This window comes from Penicillium oxalicum, chromosome II, assembly GCF_001723175.1.
Source record: "Penicillium oxalicum strain HP7-1 chromosome II, whole genome shotgun sequence".
In the NCBI taxonomy this organism is placed as follows: domain Eukaryota; kingdom Fungi; phylum Ascomycota; class Eurotiomycetes; order Eurotiales; family Aspergillaceae; genus Penicillium; species Penicillium oxalicum.
In genome coordinates this window covers 3,815,025-3,830,994 of record NC_064651.1, presented here as the reverse complement: position 1 = coordinate 3,830,994, position 15,970 = coordinate 3,815,025, and the positions used below count along the sequence as shown (strand labels likewise).

The 15,970-nt window shown below is 51.4% G+C and overlaps 7 protein-coding genes across 7 annotated transcripts; 3 read left to right on the top strand and 4 right to left on the bottom strand.

The window, feature by feature from the left end:
* Positions 1 to 927: 927 nt before the first annotated feature.
* POX_b03196 (Negative regulator of sexual conjugation and meiosis) lies at positions 928 to 3,887 on the top strand (the record flags this gene model as incomplete). Its single annotated transcript, XM_050112098.1, has 4 exons — positions 928 to 943; positions 1,033 to 1,313; positions 2,355 to 3,012; positions 3,190 to 3,887. The coding sequence occupies 4 exons, from the start codon at positions 928 to 930 to the stop codon at positions 3,885 to 3,887; spliced, it is 1,653 nt and encodes a 550-aa protein (XP_049972444.1).
* Positions 3,888 to 5,467: 1,580 nt separating this feature from the next.
* Positions 5,468 to 6,819, bottom strand: POX_b03195 (uncharacterized protein; the record flags this gene model as incomplete). The annotated part of the gene is made up of 4 exons (XM_050112097.1): positions 5,468 to 5,837; positions 5,920 to 6,071; positions 6,249 to 6,431; positions 6,649 to 6,819. 4 exons carry the CDS (start codon positions 6,817 to 6,819, stop codon positions 5,468 to 5,470), a joined length of 876 nt encoding a protein of 291 aa, XP_049972443.1.
* A 649-nt stretch (positions 6,820 to 7,468) lies between these two features.
* On the bottom strand, positions 7,469 to 8,837 carry POX_b03194 (uncharacterized protein; the record flags this gene model as incomplete). Its single annotated transcript, XM_050112096.1, has 2 exons — positions 7,469 to 8,401; positions 8,481 to 8,837. The coding sequence occupies 2 exons, from the start codon at positions 8,835 to 8,837 to the stop codon at positions 7,469 to 7,471; spliced, it is 1,290 nt and encodes a 429-aa protein (XP_049972442.1).
* Positions 8,838 to 10,360: 1,523 nt separating this feature from the next.
* Positions 10,361 to 11,320, bottom strand: POX_b03193 (ADIPOR-like receptor; the record flags this gene model as incomplete). The annotated part of the gene is made up of 1 exon (XM_050112095.1): positions 10,361 to 11,320. The coding sequence occupies one exon, from the start codon at positions 11,318 to 11,320 to the stop codon at positions 10,361 to 10,363; it is 960 nt and encodes a 319-aa protein (XP_049972441.1).
* Positions 11,321 to 11,922: 602 nt separating this feature from the next.
* POX_b03192 (uncharacterized protein) lies at positions 11,923 to 12,948 on the top strand (the record flags this gene model as incomplete). Its single annotated transcript, XM_050112094.1, has 2 exons — positions 11,923 to 12,017; positions 12,075 to 12,948. The coding sequence occupies 2 exons, from the start codon at positions 11,923 to 11,925 to the stop codon at positions 12,946 to 12,948; spliced, it is 969 nt and encodes a 322-aa protein (XP_049972440.1).
* A 245-nt stretch (positions 12,949 to 13,193) lies between these two features.
* Positions 13,194 to 14,889, bottom strand: POX_b03191 (uncharacterized protein; the record flags this gene model as incomplete). The annotated part of the gene is made up of 4 exons (XM_050112093.1): positions 13,194 to 13,388; positions 13,450 to 14,521; positions 14,585 to 14,633; positions 14,706 to 14,889. The coding sequence occupies 4 exons, from the start codon at positions 14,887 to 14,889 to the stop codon at positions 13,194 to 13,196; spliced, it is 1,500 nt and encodes a 499-aa protein (XP_049972439.1).
* Positions 14,890 to 15,025: 136 nt separating this feature from the next.
* POX_b03190 (Dolichol-phosphate mannosyltransferase subunit 1) lies at positions 15,026 to 15,827 on the top strand (the record flags this gene model as incomplete). The annotated part of the gene is made up of 2 exons (XM_050112092.1): positions 15,026 to 15,129; positions 15,194 to 15,827. 2 exons carry the CDS (start codon positions 15,026 to 15,028, stop codon positions 15,825 to 15,827), a joined length of 738 nt encoding a protein of 245 aa, XP_049972438.1.
* Between the last annotated feature and the right edge of the window lie 143 nt (positions 15,828 to 15,970).

Here is a 15,970-nt window from a genome sequence, read left to right as displayed (position 1 = left end):
ATTTGCTCTGCAGTCTGCACTCCTCCTGTCTTCCAAGTGCTCGGCACCAGCTCTCCTATCCTGTCGGCAGTCGACCGCCTTCGGGTCATCAGGGAACCCCATCTTCCCATCGATTTTTCCCACACAAGACAAGACAAGATCCAGTCCGGGAGCCATGTACCTACAGTAGATCTGTGATCAGGGGTACCAGAGCGACTGCTATCCATCTCCTAATCGGTTTGCTCCACCGGATCCATCGAGAATCTCCCTGGAGACTCTTTTCACTGAAGCTGATCGTCATGTGTCACTGGCCCCATCATGGTCATTGCCATCCAATGACCACCTGCAGGTGGCGTCGGCAGTGCTGCACTATCTACGGCAGCCTCTCCTCCCCCCCACCAGCTTCCCCTGAGGATGATTGGTGTCGAGCATCCTCAGAGTGCAGGAAGCACGACCAGGGAAAACCAAGACCCCCAAAGGAAAAGACCCAGTCACACCACTGATGGATTGGTTTCCTTGCCCAGTGCCTGAGGAGCCCAAGTGTGGATGGCCGGGAGCAGAAACAGTGTGGAGGATCAGGTATGACCTGTGCAGTCTGGCGTCCTCACACCAAGTACAACCAGTACACCGCTACTGTCCAAGGTATCCCCAACGTGGCCGGGACACACAGTTTAGGTTGCGACCGGGGAGAAGAGAGATTCCATCGTAGAACCACATCATCTTCGATCATCATCATCCTCCCATCTCGGAGTGTAGGACATGCTCCATCAAGCATGTTTTGTACACACAAGGTCGGAAATTGACCAACTCCCACTCCAACAGAGTCGGGAAGGGTCGTACAAACGAGGTGCATGCTGGGATCGTGTTGTCTGGACACCCGACACCCGCCTCTTGCCTCTTGCCTCTTGCGCCGACATCTGCGGAATGCCCAGTCATCAGCAAGCCAACATGAACTCGGGACCAGGTGAGTGCTGCACTGCGCTCGACTCAGCCTAGCGGGAGGAGCCCATTCGGATTAGAACCATGCACCGTGCCACAGCCACCGGCGCACAGGGAAGGCCTTCTCGGATCAGCGCCTTGACAGTTCCAAGGAGTGGAAACAATTGGGACCCGGTCATGGGCACTGGAACACTGGAGCACTGGAGCACTCGAAAGGGAGAGAGCAGTCCGAGTCCTCCGTAAGTGCCACGCTATCGAAACCGGTGGCCACGCCTCGCGGGCCTGAGACCGTCGCCCATCGCCCTCTAAACTCCACGCACCCACTTGTCCGCATCATCGATCTCGTCCGTCGGGTCCATTCTGCTCGCTCGTTGGACCAAATCCCGCCTGAAGTTGTTCAATTTGTGATCTTTTTTTTTGATCTGGTTTATTTTTTGATCATTTTATTTTTATCTGACCAAATGGGTCGAACATGGATTTAAAAAAAAAAAAAAGAGCCCCGTGTGTCTCCCGTTGCCTCCGCCTCCCCCCCTCCCGTAAACAGAGTGATCACTTTGATACTGCACGCAGCTCAACTCGCCCCGTCCCATTTTGATTCCCATATTAACATCCATTCCATTCCGCTCCGGTATACTTCTTCATTATCATCCTTGTTTCCTTTCACTCCCTCTCCTCTCTCGCCTGCATTTCCCTCCCTCAAATCTTCTCCACTTCAACCCTACTCCTCAACTCTTCTCTTTCGTCCTCTCATTTTCTCCTTTTCCGCTCAGCCTCTGGATCTGGCATCTCGGTGCCACACCGACATTGACATCGTCACCGTCACTTAGTCGCCTTCCCTTCTTCTCCGTCTCTGCTTACCTCCCATCTGTTTTTGAATACCTGGACCCGGTCTCTTCCGCTTGCTTTTGGACTCTATCTGTGCTCTTGCTCTCCCCGGCCCCCACCCATCCATTTGGACTGTGACTTGTCTCCCCGGGAATGGACTTCTAGAAACCTCCTCCCACGACTGGTCTTGGGAGTGAAGAATACGAAACATCTTTAGTACTACTCTACCCTCCTTTCCTTCTGGAACGGTGTGATCGCATCCTTGCGAAAGCGCCTCTGCAAGTCCACTGGATATCCGATCATTGCCACTGTCGAACCTGGTCTTTCCCCCCCCCTCCTTCCTCCATCCTTTGGATTCGGTCTGTTTGTTTGCATACTTGCCACCCGAACGACAAGCTGGTCGCTTTTTGTTCCAATCCAGCAGAAACACCCACGTATAAACCCTTGGGGACACTCAAAAAACATCCCGGATTGTGATTTCCTTCCATCGGACAGGATCTCAACCGCATTTATTATCTTGTACTGAGGACTGAATCATCCACTCCTCTGTCCTCCGCCTCCTTCCACAGCCAACTTCTGGATCTTTGGAACTTGCTTGGCCTGCCCATCAGGATTTCTCTCTCTCTCCCCTTCTCCCCCTCATCAGGTCCTCCGGACTCTCGGATTGTCAGGATGTATCCTACCGATCTCCCGACGCCTCCCATGTCACCGTCCCTCGCTGCTATGCCCCCGAGGATCGTCTCGGATTCATCTTGGCGGGCTGGCTGGAGTTGGAAAGTGTTCTGGGCGTGGGTGCGTATGGAGTCGTCTACACCGCCGTCGACATTCACACCCGCAGCCGCTACGCCGTCAAGGCCCTGAACAAGTCCGGGCTGGATTCCCGACAACTCAGCTACCAACAACGAGAGATTCGACTTCACCATCAGGCCAGTGCCCATCCCAACGTGGTCTCCCTGGTACGCATCATGGATTCCGTGGACTGCACCTACGTCGTGATGGAGTACTGTCCCGAAGGGGACTTGTTCTCTAACATCACGGAAAAGGGCCACTTTGTCGGAAATGACCTGCTTGCCAAGCAGATTTTTGTCCAGCTTCTGGATGCTGTGCAGTTTTGTCACTCCGTGGGCATTTATCACCGGGATCTCAAGCCGGAGAATGTCCTGGTGACGGATCAAGGCGCCACGGTCAAGCTCGCGGATTTTGGCCTTGCGACCGAGGATTACTATACCTCGGACTTTGGATGCGGTTCCACGTTTTACATGTCGCCTGGTAAGTCTTTCTACCATTCTGGCGTTGCACGCGCAGGGGGCCAGTGGCCCCAATGACTTGAGTTCATTCATTATACTTTCCTGCTGCCCATTCGTCTCTCTCTCTCTCTCTCTCTCTCTCTCTCTCTCTCTGTGTGTGTGTGTGTCTGAAATGCACCACTAATCCATAACATTGCAGAGTGTCAACAATCTCACCCACGCCCCATGTCATGCTATGTCTCACCGGCCAACGACGTCTGGAGTCTGGGCGTCATGCTGGTGAACTTGACCTGTGGTCGTAATCCCTGGAAGCGCGCTTCGCTCGAGGACTCCACGTATCGGGCCTACCTCAAGGATCCCTTCTTCCTCAAGTCCATTCTGCCCCTGTCTACCGATATGGTTCACATCTTGGGCCGTGTCTTTGAACGCGACCCTGTCCAGAGGATCACGATTCCGGAGCTGCGCCAACTCATCCTGGATTGCCCCCGGCTCACCGAGTCGGTCCCAACCCCGGAACCGACGCCGCTGCCTTCTCCGGCCGCGGCGCTTCATGGCGTTGAACCCATCTTCCCGGTGTGGGATCGACTTCAAGCTCTTGCGGCGCCTGCTCAACAGGTGCCATACACGATGCCCTTCGATTTGGTCCACCCGCAGTTCCCCATGCATGCTCAGCCCTCTGGATCCTCTTCCGATTCTTCTTACTACTCGGACTTTTCCGACTCTGCACACTCCGATGCGTCGGCCTTGACCGCGGACTATTCAGACTATTCGGATTATGGCTGTATGTCGCCGGACTTTGTGGAGCAGATGTCCTATCCAAACTGCAAACCCGCTGGCACGCAACAACCGCCGCTGATCGGCTCATTCTCCTCTATGGCGCCCATTCAAGTCCGCTGAAGGAACCTTTCCACGTCCCTTTCCTTCAGGCATCCTGCCTTCAGGATCGCACCCCCCCCCCCCCCCCCCTCCTCTTCACACCTCTTATAATGCATCTTTTGACGACGTCCACGCTCTCACCCTGGTTTATTCCTTTTCCTGGATTCCTTGGCCCCTTTGCAACAACCGGTCGGAGTTTTCAAACCCCTAGGCACTCCGGATGTGTCACGCCATGACAGCCATTTTCTGCTCCGATTTGGTTCCACCTTTCCCCAAAAGCTATCGCCCGGCCATGCGTGGATTTTTCTTCGGGCCGCGAGCTTTTGTATTCTTTGTGCTATCTCTCTGTTCATACGCTTTCTTAATTCCCTGGATATATTTCTCTGCTATTGTGCTTCGGGTTTCGCCATTCGGGTCCATGATTCGTCAGGTCTCGGGTCTCATCGCGGCGCGACCTGTCTGAACCTCTGGGCCTGCTCCCTACTGTTTTTATATTCCCCCTTTTGTCTGGGTTGGATGGGTTTTGTTTGCTTTGGAGTTGTTTCTCTTTTGGGTTACCCTTGCGTTTGGGAAATTATCGGCATGATTAAAATCGGGAGGAACTCTTTTTTCCGGTTGCCTTGAACAGGGTCAGGGTCTTGTCCTTTCAGTCCTTGCCCATTGTCCTCCTCTGGGTTGACTTTTTTTTTTTTCTCTCATCGGGATAATCGTGGTGCATAAATTGCCCGGGATTCCGATCAGATGTGGGATGGATATGGGTGTTTTCCTTTTGATTTCTCGGGCTGGAATTTATCATTTGCGTTCTTTTTTTTGGGATGACATATATGGGCCGCGCTGGCTGAGGTCCCTAGTGACTCTCCAGAGGGCCTTGGTGTGGCTGGTTGATTCCTTGTCTAGCCTTTTTCCCCCTTTCCAGGAATGATATGTATATAGACACGGCGCTGTCACGCACAGCGTCATCGGGAGAACTGAGGCCCTGGGTATCTGGATCCTCAGGGCCTTGAGTTTTCTTTTTGCTTCTTCTTCGACATGATATGATACCTTGAATAGAAGACTACGGAGCACTTTGATGACCTCTAATGATCAAGAAACAAGATTTTCTGTGTGAAACAAGCGGCCTGGAGTGTAAGAGTATGAGTCCTTGAGTGATAGTGCGTTCCTAATGTTCCTGACAAGGTCCTCTTACCTACCGGGTAGAGGTAGATCTTGTGTGCTGCTCTATCTTAGGTATCGCCACCCTTTAGATCCATTCTACCTTTCATGTTTAAACGATGAGTCGATTTCATTGACCTCGGCAGCCGTCACTCGTGAGTGAGCCCGACTGACTTTAGTAGAACCCTAGCTACCCTAGTATTCGCTCGTTCAATCTCATCTCCTACACACCTATCCAAGGGTCCTATTCTTGAAAAACGAGAAGATTCTCCGCACCCCAGTTGGTGATGAATACTAATCACAGATTCTAGATAGGAGAGAGGGTAATCTCTACCCTCAATCTCAATAATCCCCCTGTTAAATTCAACCAAATAATCCATATACCAGTTCCTTCTCCTCCTCCTTCTCCTCCTTCTCCTTCCCCCCACACATCCAGAACCACAAACACTTTACATATTCCTTCCCCCAGTCACCCGAATCGTCTCCCCATTCACATACGAAAACAACGGACTCGCCACCGCCAAAACGGCTCTAGCCGCCTCCTCCGGACTAGCCGGTCGTCGAAGCGGAATATCCGGATACGACGCCTCGTCGCCCTTTTTTCCATCTAATTGCTTTCCGGGAATACCCAGAGCGACTTTTTCGCCATCGGGCGTGGTGATAAAGGCACCCGCTTCCTTGGCGGCTGTTAAACGGGTCGTGACGAAGCCAAAGGCGATGGTGTTGGAACGCACACCAAAGGCTGGACCCCATTCCTTGGCGATGGTGCGGGTGAGACCGACGACGCCGGCTTTGGCGACGGCGTAGTTGGCTTGGCCGCTGTTTTTTTTTGGGAAGGGAGGAGATGAGTATTGGGGAAGAATAAGAAGGGAAGGGGGGGGAAAGAAGTTTGATGACTTACGCATTTCCGTGAATACCGCTGGTGCTGCTGATGTTGATTACTACACGAGGCTCCTGATCCTTGACGCGGAAGTAGGGTGCAGCAGCTCGGACGAGGCGGAATGGTGCTGTGTTGTGCACTGCCAGCATGGTGTCCCATTGCTTGTCTGTCATCTGTTGATCATGTCAGCAGACCGTTCGCGTCACTCCAGTCGTCGGCAGTGTTGAGTCTATCATCTCATTGGATGTACACGGGAAAGGGGAAAGGGGAAAGAAAAGGTCGAGTTGGAAATCGAGGACATGGTAATTCTCGCTGGGAAATAAAGAGACACAACAAAGAAAAAAACTCACCTTGTGAATGACCCCGTCCCAAGTAAACCCGGCATTATTGATGATAATATGAATCTTGCCCCCGCCAAACTCGGCAGTCTTCTTCACCAGCGTATCGATATAATTGGCGTCGAGAACATCGCCCACAACAGCCAATGCTCGACCGGGAGCAGCGGCATTGATGGCATCAGCCACCGCGTTTGCCTTTTCTATTTGAAAAAGAGAATTAACACATTATGGGACAATTCCTTCAAGTCTCAAGGAGATGAGCCGGTAGAAGGGCCATCAGCCCTTCATAACACTCCACTGATCTGACCCCAGTTGACAATCCCCCCGCCGACGAGGGTTTGTGTCCAGACGCAGACGCTTTGCGAAAAAAAAAAAAAAAAAAAAAAAAAAGGAGCTGGGGGATTCCACATACTGCTATCAATATCCGCGCCACGACCTTGGCTCCTTCATTGGCGAAAAGTCGAGCTGCTTCGGCACCGATGCCCTGGCCAGCGCCGGTGATGATGGCGACTTGACCGGCGAGCATGCCCGCCGGGTAATTCAGGTGCTTATTGACCTGGTTCAGACGGTCGGAGGGCGCCATGTTTGCAATTGGTCTTGTTGATGTTTTTTTTTTCTTTTGTATAACTGCAGGATCGATCGTTGCAAGGTCGGACTCGTTTATTATGGGTCCAGGACGGCGATTTTCGGTCTGAGGAGGGGTTGGGGAGGTGTTTTTCTTATATTTTGAAGTGACGTTGGGGTGCAGGCGAAGCTTAAACTCGGCTTGGAACTGCCGAGGCTCCTCCGCGGACCGAAAGTGTGGGGTTTGAGGGTTGGGGTTCGACATTAACAGACGAGGCTGGACTGGACATAAAAACTACTATGTATGACCTGCAGTGAACAGACGTCTTATGTTGAACCAGGTTCAGAAAAAGCAATGTTTATTAGTCAGGAGAATGGGCTAACATTAAACCTGTTTCTACGTACTCAATGCTAAACGGAAGCTGTATTTCCTACATGGTCGTAAACATTCTCCTTGCAGGTTCGTATCAATTACATTTTGCATGCCGCTATCTGTCAGTCTCCAGATGAGAGCCCTATTCAAAGAAAGATGGAAAAAAGGAAAAAGGAAGAAGGGGAAAAAAAAGGGGTCAGGACTCGTTGAAATATAATCAGCATGTGTCTTGGAATTCATCACGAGCACAAAACCATCACGTGGCAAGATGGCGCATCTGCACATTCCTTGTTTTCTAGGAAGAACACAACGTGGATTGGCAACCGCAGATACATCCACCAATCGACTCGGATCGAAGAAAGACGTCCAGCCTCGCTTGTAAGCCTGCAATGTTGGACAACAAATACTGCTTCTGAGGATCCCCATCACTCATCCATTCAACACTGGTCTGAGTCTCGGTCTCGGCCTCGGTCTCGGCGGTGGGCGAGAAACAGTCCTCAGAAGACACCCAGATGGAATCAATCTCTTGCGACACATCCAGTCTAGTAGTCATCGACAAGCTTTCAGGATCAGTGGGGTTTGTCGTGACAGCAACATCCAACATTGACAATAAGCCTTTTCCCTGCCGGAGGAGGCTGCGGAGTAAGAGCCCCTGGATTTGAGCGGCTTCCTCCTGACAGACCTCGTAGTAACCGTATCTGATACTCTGAGGCTCTGCATCTGGCGCTCGATTAGATTGTCGCAACACCCATCGTTCAAAGAATTGCATCGCCACGTCAAGAGTAGAAGTGAGAAGCAAGAGATTGGAATGTTCCTTGGTACAGAGTTGACATTGAAGGAAGACTTGTCCAACAGCAAACGTCGTCTTGATGATTTGCAAGGACTGATCGACCCGCAAGCACTGTGGGTTGGCGAGGAGCTGACCAAGGCGATTGAAATTCAACATTTGCATATCGTTGCATTCGCACAGAGCGAGAGGCACATATGGGGATGGCATCGAGTCACTGAGTGGAGGACTTCTCATACAAAACTCTGGCGAGTCAAAAGTCATGAGCGAAGACGTCTCCGGTGAGCTAGGGTACTCTGATCCGACTAGGAGGGAAGGAGTCATGTCTTCGAGACCGGCCATGGGAATTCCCAGTGGAGAACACAGTGGTACCGGCAGAGCTCCGTTATCCAGACTACTTGGGCTGTCCCACCTGTGCGATGGGCCTGGTATAAAACCGGTCTGTCAATATTGACGCCCGGTTGGAATGATTAGCGGAGATGTCAAAGATCGATTCATCAAGTAGTTGTCCATCGCTCACATGGTTCTCCAGGGCCGTTCGGTCCACATTGGACCCGACCAAGTCCCTTGTCGAAAATGACCCACGACGCTCGGCAGCGGTCCCGTTTCGTGCCGAGCGAAAGGTTCGCACAGGAGGCTTTTCATCAGGCAATTCACCCAATTTTCTCAAAGTAGCGTGGTTCTTGCTCCCCTTCGGCTTGCCCGAACGGTTGGCAAAGCCATATTGACATTGCAGCCCGTTTCGAAGGCACCGAGTGCACATGCTTTTGCCGGATATATTGCATTTGACCTTGGACTGCCTGCAGTTCTCACACGCCGTACGCAGCTTAGGTACATCACTTCCACCGCGCTGATTCTCCGCTGAGTCGGCAAGCATTTGAGGCTTTTTAGAAAGTGTCTCCTCCTTTTTAGGTGCTGGCAAACGATGATGCGCGAGTACAAATCTCGAAGTTGCGTCCTTGAGTTTCCGGGTGATTTGTAGCACCGAGAGGAATCAACAGGCAGCTTTTCAAGGAACCCGTGGCTCCTCAGATGGAGCAAGGTATCGCAATCCTCACTGGACCAGGAGCGGACGACGGTCGGTATGTCCCCCAGCAACTGTTCAGAAATGCGCTTCCGCGAAGAATAGTTACGCCTGATGACCGTTAAGGTATAAACGTACAGAGAAGGAGAAACAGTCACCGCTTTCGCTAGATCAGCAGTCGTGGAAAAAAGAAGAAGAGGAAGAAGAGGAAGAGGGAGAAGATTCAAAATTCCATCATGTTTGTCCAAGCCCACGCACTTAACTTTATTCCACTGACACTGTATGGACTTTTCCGCGCCCGATTCAGGTCAGCAAACCGGTCATCGAGAATCACTGGACAACGAAAATACTAGACTCGGCCGTCTTCACGATGTCACACTTGCATCCAGTAGCCAAGGTTGTCCCGCTGCTAGCTGCATCAGCCGCTGTGACACCCTACAGGTTTGCATCTGATCAACCTCACATGTGAGCGCCTTGAACTTACTATCTTCGGAAGCATCATTCCGTGTCTTTTTCTGAACGTGGCGCCCATTGAGGTCAGTTATATACAAGTCGGTTTTCGAGTCTGGAAATAATGATGGGTATGAACACGCAAGGGGCCACAGAAACTTTTGTCAAATGCCCACACTTGACTCTCTAATTGACCAGATCCCGCGCCAGATGGGAAGCTCAGATTCTCCAATTTCTCAGTGAGTCTGCACCGGAATCAAATAACTTCTGACTGAGCGAGTCCCGACCTGACAGGTTTCTGAGGATCTTCATCGTGGGGTGAAAGAAGAGCTCTCTACGTACATTGGAATGTAACTTTGGTCACCATCAGCCAGTCATTATTGAATTCTAGAGGGCTCTGGTAATTGTTTTTGACACATTCTGACAAGGCTGACGGATGCAGCATCGTATTGGACTCAACGGATCGTCAACGGCCAGCGTTAGATATCTTTGTCACCAGTAGAGCCTTGACCCCATACCCCAGCATTTCTTCTCCAATGACCATACCGAGACCATTGCAGGCGACAAGAGACCGTGTAAATCGTCTGAATCGCACAGTTGCCGCAGTTCCGTCTAGATTCAGCCGATCGGGTGCACAAAACATGGTGGGAGTCACCGCTCATTCCAAGAATCGTTTGTTGTTGCACACCATGAGCCAAGTGCTTGTCAGCTGGGACCCCCAAAACGTTCGCTCCCTTCTGATTCTGGGAAGAACGGCAGGGTTCACTTCGTCTGGTGCCACTGCAGAAACACGGTGTTTGATCTGGGCTCTCCACTTGCCATGAGTCTGGTGTACTACCTCATCGTTTGGGGTCCCCAAGCTCTCGGTACCAATTTTGGGGACGCCTCGAGTCGCACCCGTCGATTGCACTCCCATGGAGTATGACTCATCCGCGAAGGGTTTGACAAGTCTCGGCATTCCCGCTGTGGCGATAATCAAATGCCTTGAGGAGACCTGTCAGATGGGCTACTGCCGCGCAGACTACCAGCACATGAAAGATTTGATGCGAGTGGCCGAAGAGGTCAAATTGGCCCGGGCGAAGCCGTTCCGGCACGCGTGCCGCATAGATGCCCGCACCGAGAATGTACAGGAATCCTTGAAGTAACAACCACTCGAGACCAATCTGTTGACGCATGCGTAAAGGGCCAAATAGGCCGAGTCCATGGAGGACGGGCAGAATAGCAGAGAGACCCATCCCAACGAACATGGCCGCACGAAAAGGTCGCCAGCGGGGAGTCCGAAACTGAGGGATGACTGAGACGCACATACAAGCAAAGCCAATAGTGCAAATCATGGTCCAGTATCGATACTGAAGGTCGGGATTGCAGTAGAACCCATAGAAAATGCTGGGTATGAAGCTGCCAACAATGAGGCCCACAATACCAACGTAGTCGAGAGCATTGCCGATGCGGGCGACTCGAGGCGAATGGTTGGAGATGGTATGATAGGTGGCCGACATGCCGAGGCAGAAGGCTGCGCCTGTGAAGAAACACGCAAAGACAATAATATCTGCTTCATCGGCAGTCTGATACCGCGGCGAAAGAGCTCGATGAAGCTGGCAGCCAGCGGGGATTGCCACGATACTGGGAACTAAATGAGTGTAAATGTTGACCGACTCATTATGCAGATAGCTCAGCGAGTGAAACGATCTCCAAAAGGACGAGGAAGCGGGTCGATATCCGGTTTGAATATGCTGGTTGTCGCGCTGCCAGTGAGGTAAATCGTCCCAATGGAGCAGCCTCTTCATAGTTGCAGCTGGTGAGTTCACAACGGAGTTGACCAAAGAAGATTTTTGCTTCGCAGACTCTGATTTTGTTTCTTCAATTGGACGGCGTTGTCGAGACATCTTGTTCGTCTTGGATGGGTGATCAGGGCCGTCTATGGTTGCTTTGTCGGCCCGGCAGATCTCCGCCTCAAAGTATGTACAGCAACAACAAGGAGCAACTCGAGGTAGAACCCAGTAGCCGGTCAATAATCTAAAAAGGGGTTCAATAGTAGAAGTCAAAAGGAACTCGAAATCAAACAATCTATATACAACGAATGTGTTGAGTAGTTGGGGGGAAAGCACAAGATTGGACTTCGTGTTGGGAGCCTCGGTGCAAACTAGACAAACATGAACCTCCATAATAGCGCGCCATCAGAGGACATGTGACATGCTGCTTAGAGAGAAGGACCAGGAAATTTGGAGATGTCTGGAAGAGTGAAGAGATTTTGAAGAATTTTGTACAAGCCGGTACTTCTAATAGCAACTGAAATCCTCAATTTTGGCTTGAAGAGAAAGTGAAATCCCCGTATTAGTAGTAGGCATCTTGAGACACCACACCTTCGTATGACGGAGTGTATGGATTCCGCGGGTGGAATGAACGGTCGCCGGTGGAGTGTAAATGTTGTGGGTAGCCGCCGTCACGCTTCTCCCCGCACCACCGTCCCTTACGCCCTCATGCCCTCATGCGCGGAATGCAGCCCAAAGCACAGGGCAGCCGGTTGAAACCGGTTGCTGACACGCTGGAAAGCGTCGGATTTGTGTCAAAGGGGGACAGGAAGTATGAGCGCGACAATCTGCCTCGGCATGTACACTTGGATTGACCTGACCACCATAGGCTTTTGAGCGTCAAAGCTCAAACCGAGTATTTTTCCAAAATCACAGAGCGCTACGTTAAATTCTGCCATGACAACAACAAAGATCTTGGAGCTGCATTCATATCCATGCCAACAAGCGCCTCGAATGATGCAACTTCGAATCCGCCAGCGGCCCTGCCCTCCACGAAACGAAATGCGGTTGACAAAAGCATTCCATCGGCATCATCAGAGCTGTCAACACTTTTGCTCTCACTGCGAAAGCTTCGCGAAGCCATACTTGCTACTGCTAAAGAGACGCCCATAGAATTTATCCAGCGCGTCCACATCTTCTCGATCCGCTTGTCAATTCGCGCGCGACACCCTCCATCGTACTTTCCGTCCCTGCGTTACAGCCTCGAGAGACTACACACGCGAGCCCACCCGCTCAGGCAAACGGATTTGAATGATGTGGTATCGTATCTGATACTGGACTATGCCTGTCGACAGAATGACATGGTCTCTGCTCTCGAGCTGCGCGCACACGCGCGCAGAGACTTTGCATTTGCCGACACTGAGATCGATCAAGCCCTCTGTGCATTGATGCACGGCAATTGGGTCCTTTTCTGGAGAGTACGAAAGAATGTTGATTCATCCAAGCAAGCGGTGATGGACTGGGCGATGGCTCAGATGCGGAGACGAGCCCTCAAGGCCGTTGGCAGCGCATATCTCAGTGTTCCTGTAGAATTGGTGGTCGGTGAATGCACAGGATACGATGAAGATTGGACATGGGAAAAGCTCGTCGAGCATGAAAATCTTGGTTGGGAAAAAGAAGGCGAAAGAATCATTATCAGACGACCGAAAATACGGCCACCTGCGAAACCAGAGACAGCGCCGACAGGCGGGGCAGGGCCTTAGCGACATGTTCACACAGCATTGGGCTCGGCGTTTCAGATTCGGTCGTTCCTTGAGGGCCACGGTCGACTGGCACAGTCGTTTCAAAGAGAGAATGGCACTCTTTTTTGTATTAGTATCAAGTCAACAAGACATTCGTTGAATCGAGGTATGAATAGAGACATTTGTGTGCTCACCGCAAACTTGCTTGAAGACGGAGTAGTCAAACAGAGACAGAATCGTTTTTGTGGAATTTCTGCCTCACACTACTATAACTTGAAATCTGCATTTGGTCGATCCAGATTGGATTTTCGGGAGATTGACTGCTTTGCAATAGTGGCAGCTAGTTGCCGCTTCATACCCACTGCCCCGTCGGAGGAGAGCTCGTACAATGTCGAAAGGTTGAAAAGAAGACTACCAAAAGAGTTGTTGGCTTGAATCTGTGCCTCCAATAGTTGACGAGCCTACATTCTCTGTTAGTAAGGCGAACTGACACATACGGCGCAGCAGGATCATTCAACGTACCTCATCCAACTTTCCACAGTAGAGAAGGCAAACGGCCATATTCTGCCCCGTGAGCGCAGTATCTGCCCTCCGTGAGTCTTCGTGGAGGACTCGCCACTCAGTTGCCGCATCCTCGTAGCGCCCCTCGGACATACTGAGCAGTGGCCGCAATAGTGCAGCTTCATCCGACTCTTCAAGAGTGTCAAGTACTCGCTGCGCTTCGTCAACAGCTCCCATTCGCAGGAACAAGAGCGCTTTCCTGAAACTCAGAGTCCCTTTCTGCTCGTCAGCGACATGAAGCATCTCGAGTGAGCGTCGAGCTGCATCCAAATCGCCCATCTCCACCAGCGCATTGGCACTTCGAATTCCAAGATCGCCGAGTCTCTCCCTCCAGACTCTTCTTTCATGTTGGTTAATATCCTTCCGCAAGACCTCTCGCCGTGCCTCCATCCCGAGTTCATAAAGTCCACCAATACTCCGGCGCGAGTCTCCGAAGCCAATACTCTGTAGCCGCACCGCCAAAACCCGAAGTGGCCAGGGTACTATGTGCCGAAGAGGGCGCGAATGAATCTTGTCGTTGCTTGTGTCGTGATCGGACTTGTCAAGGCTAGAGTCAATATAGTAGAACATCGAATTGAGATCTTCAAGCGCCTTGGACTCCTGCGCAGCCAGTGCCGTGTTCCCGGACAGTTCCAAACAAGCCAGTCGTGTAAAAAAGAGTGAGAACACCAGTTTCATATCCGTTTGCGAGATCAGCGACGAGGTGAGAATGGAGCTGGCCAGATGTGCAGCAATCAGAAAATGACCCTCCGATAGAGATCTCTCTAGGAGACTGAGCGACGAGGAGAGGGGCTCTCCTGGATTGAGGATCATGAACTCCGAGCGGAGCGGTGATGGAATGTCATTTTGTGACAGGGGATGATATATATCGTGTCGTAAGAGGAAAGAGACATCTTTGCCCAGGGTCTCTGGTAGATCATCCGGGGCGAACTGATCTAGTTCAAAAAAAGAGGAGCCCGCAACATGATCACTGTGAGCAAGAGTGTGTGCAATAGGATCTGGAGACCCAAGCGTCGGTGATCCAGACAGTGGACTGACAAGATGGTCAGCTTCGGAGATCCTTCATGGTTTCTAGGTCCCCAGTTCGACAGCTTACTCGTCTGGACTATCCAAGGGACCGCGCGTGGAGCTGCGGGGCCGGGAAGCTAACGTATCTTGTTAGGCCTCAATTACATTGCACTGGAGAGCACGTCAATCAATGCAATTGAGAGACTGACATCTTGATATGTTCCGCTGATGCAAGCTCGCGGATGCCATGATAGGAAGCTCGAAGCAGAAAAGCGAAAGCTTTAATCGGTCGACATTGATTGAGCCGAGAACTTGGGGAAGCTCGTGGCCGCTGCGATAAGCTATCCGGTTCTGCCCAAAGCGGTGGACTCCGGACTGGACAAGCTGGCGCATCTGGCTCCTGAGTGAAACCACAAGTTGTCGCCAGTTATTCACTCCTTATTGACCTTCTTTTCTTTCGTTCCAAAATTTTTACACTTTTTTCAGTGACATCAATTGATTAATTACTTCTCATATACCACAATTCAACATGGCGACCACAAAAAACAAGTACTCCGTCATCCTGCCTACCTACAACGAGCGGCGCAACCTCCCTATCATCACTTGGCTGATCCAGAAGACCTTCAACGAGAAGTACGTGATCATGATATGTCACGCTAAAGGCTTATGGACGCTGACCCTGTCAATTGATTCACAGTAACTTGGACTGGGAAATCATTGTTGTTGACGATGGTTCCCCTGACGGGACCCTCGAGATTGGCAAGCAACTTCAGCGCCTCTATGGCCCTGAACACATTGTACTGAAGCCTCGCCAGGGGAAGCTCGGGCTGGGCACCGCCTACGTTCACGGTCTCCAATATGCGACAGGAAACTTTGTTATTATCATGGACGCCGACTTCAGCCATCACCCCAAGTTCATTCCTGAGATGATTCGAATTCAAAAGGAGACTGACGCAGATATCGTCACGGGCACCCGGTACGCGAATCGTGGGGACATCAAGGGCGGCGTTTATGGCTGGGATCTTTTCCGCAAGTTTACGTCGCGGACGGCCAACCTCATTGCCGACGTCATGTTGATGCCCGGTGTCAGCGATTTGACGGGAAGCTTCCGTCTCTACAAGAAACAGGTCCTGGAAAAGGTCATTGTTAGCACACAGAGCAAGGGCTACAGCTTCCAAATGGAAATGATGGTGCGCGCCAAGGCGATGGGGTACAAGGTCCAGGAGTGTCCCATCACATTTGTGGATCGTCTGTACGGCGAGAGCAAGCTTGGAGGATCTGAAATCGTCGAATACCTGAAGGGTGTTTTCAATCTCTGGCTAAAGGTCTAAAAGCCTTGTCACTCACAATGACTGCCTTTGCGTGCCCCGACCCAATTGAAATTTATCGATGCATTCAATCGATCATTCGCCCTCGGCGCTTTGGCATTTTCGAATGCTTCCGCTCAAGTCCTTCTATACCCCCATTGAACCAT